We start from the raw sequence: 1,420 nt of genomic DNA on the forward strand, positions 1-1,420 counted from the left end.
GGGGGGGGGGGGGGGGGGGGGGGGGGGGGGGGGGGGGGGGGGGGGGGGGGGGGGGGGGGGGGGGGGGGGGGGGGGGGGGGGGGGGGGGGGGGTGGCCTCGTGCGGCGCCTTTCTCCGGGAGGAGCGGTAACCTTGTGGCGACGCGATCGCCCGGGCCTTTTCCGGGAGGCATCCCGCTGGCGGGGCCATCGCCAAGGATCACTGAGCGTGTCTCTCCCTCCTCGCTGGCCACACAAGACCCTCCCTTTCTCCCTCCCTCCCTCCCTCCCTCCCTCCCCCTCTTTCTCCTCCCTTTCCCCTCCCCCCTTTGCCTGCATCGGCTTTCCCATCTGGCTTTTTTTTCTTCCGGCCCCACATGCTACTTTCCGGGTTGGGCCCACTTCTGCCGCGCGTGGCGGCTTCGCTGCGGCGGACTGTGCCGGCGGCTGTGACGGCGGCCGCCGTCGTCTGCCGGCCGGCCGGGCCGTTGGCGGCCCAGCGCTGGTATGCTGATCGAGCGGCGGGCTCCCACCAGCTGAAGGAGGCCGCGCAAAAGCCCCGCCGGCAGCGGTCCCCCAAGCCGTCGGGCGATCTGAAGAACCTTGTGAAGCCCGATCGGCAGAACCCCTCGCCGCGGCTGGGAAACACCGCCACTGTGGACTTTCTGAAGAGGCTAGATCGCGAATTTTCCGGCTTCTCCATGCCTCAGCCGGCCGAGCCGCCCGGGCCCAAGGTCTTGGTGCTGGCCGGGCCGACTGGCATCGGCAAGTCCCAAATGGCCCTGGATCTGGTGAAGTTCGGCCACATCCCCAACGGCGAAATCGTGTCGGCCGATGTCTTCCAGGCCTACAGCGGCCTGCACATTGGCACATCCACCCCGCCGCCGGAGTTCTTCGAGCAGGTCCCGCACCACTTGTTCGGCTTCGTCGACCCGAACGAGACCATGAACAGCTCGGACTACTACCAGCGGACATTGCAAACGATCGAGGTGCGTGTTCTTGTCTCTTCCCTTCTTGGTGTTGGGGCTTGTTGCCTGTTGTCTGTTTCCGTGTGTGTGTGTGTGTGTGTGTGTTTTTGCATGTATCTGTGTGCATGTGTGTCTGTCTGGCCGAGTGACCATCGCCTGCCCAGCCCACTGGTGGGTATCCGCCGCTTGCTAACGTCTCTGCCCTCGCGTTCCCCTTCCCTTGCGGTGTCGTGCAATAGGATATCGTCGCGCGCGGTGGCACGCCGATCATCGTCGGCGGGGCTGGCTTCTACCTGCAGAACATCCTACTCGGTGGGCTGTCTGGTGTGCCGCGCTCCGATCCGGAGACTCGCGCCAAGGTGGCCCAGATGCTGGAGGCCGATAGCAACTGGTCCAAATCGTGCGTCATCCCTGGCTTGGCTCCTTTTCCTTCCTCCTCTCGCCTCTGACAGTCTCTCTCTCTCTCTCTCTCTC

The 1,420-nt window shown here is 66.1% G+C and overlaps 2 protein-coding genes across 2 annotated transcripts in view; both read left to right on the forward strand.

Annotated features, from left to right (window-relative positions):
- H696_02121 (hypothetical protein) overlaps positions 1-205 on the forward strand; it is a gene marked incomplete at both ends in the record, with an annotated part of 8,667 nt that extends 8,462 nt beyond the window's left edge. The window contains one exon of the mRNA XM_009496017.1: positions 197-205. Within this exon, the coding sequence (XP_009494292.1) occupies positions 197-205 (9 nt within the window). The remainder of the gene's footprint in view (positions 1-196) is intronic.
- A 150-nt stretch (positions 206-355) lies between these two features.
- H696_02122 (hypothetical protein) overlaps positions 356-1,420 on the forward strand; it is a gene marked incomplete at both ends in the record, with an annotated part of 1,685 nt that continues 620 nt past the window's right edge. The window contains 2 exons of the mRNA XM_009496018.1: positions 356-967; positions 1,186-1,346. Coding sequence (XP_009494293.1) covers positions 356-967; positions 1,186-1,346 — 773 coding nt within the window. The remainder of the gene's footprint in view (positions 968-1,185; positions 1,347-1,420) is intronic.

Source organism: Fonticula alba (genome assembly GCF_000388065.1).
Source record: "Fonticula alba strain ATCC 38817 unplaced genomic scaffold supercont2.3, whole genome shotgun sequence".
Taxonomy (NCBI): domain Eukaryota; order Rotosphaerida; family Fonticulaceae; genus Fonticula; species Fonticula alba.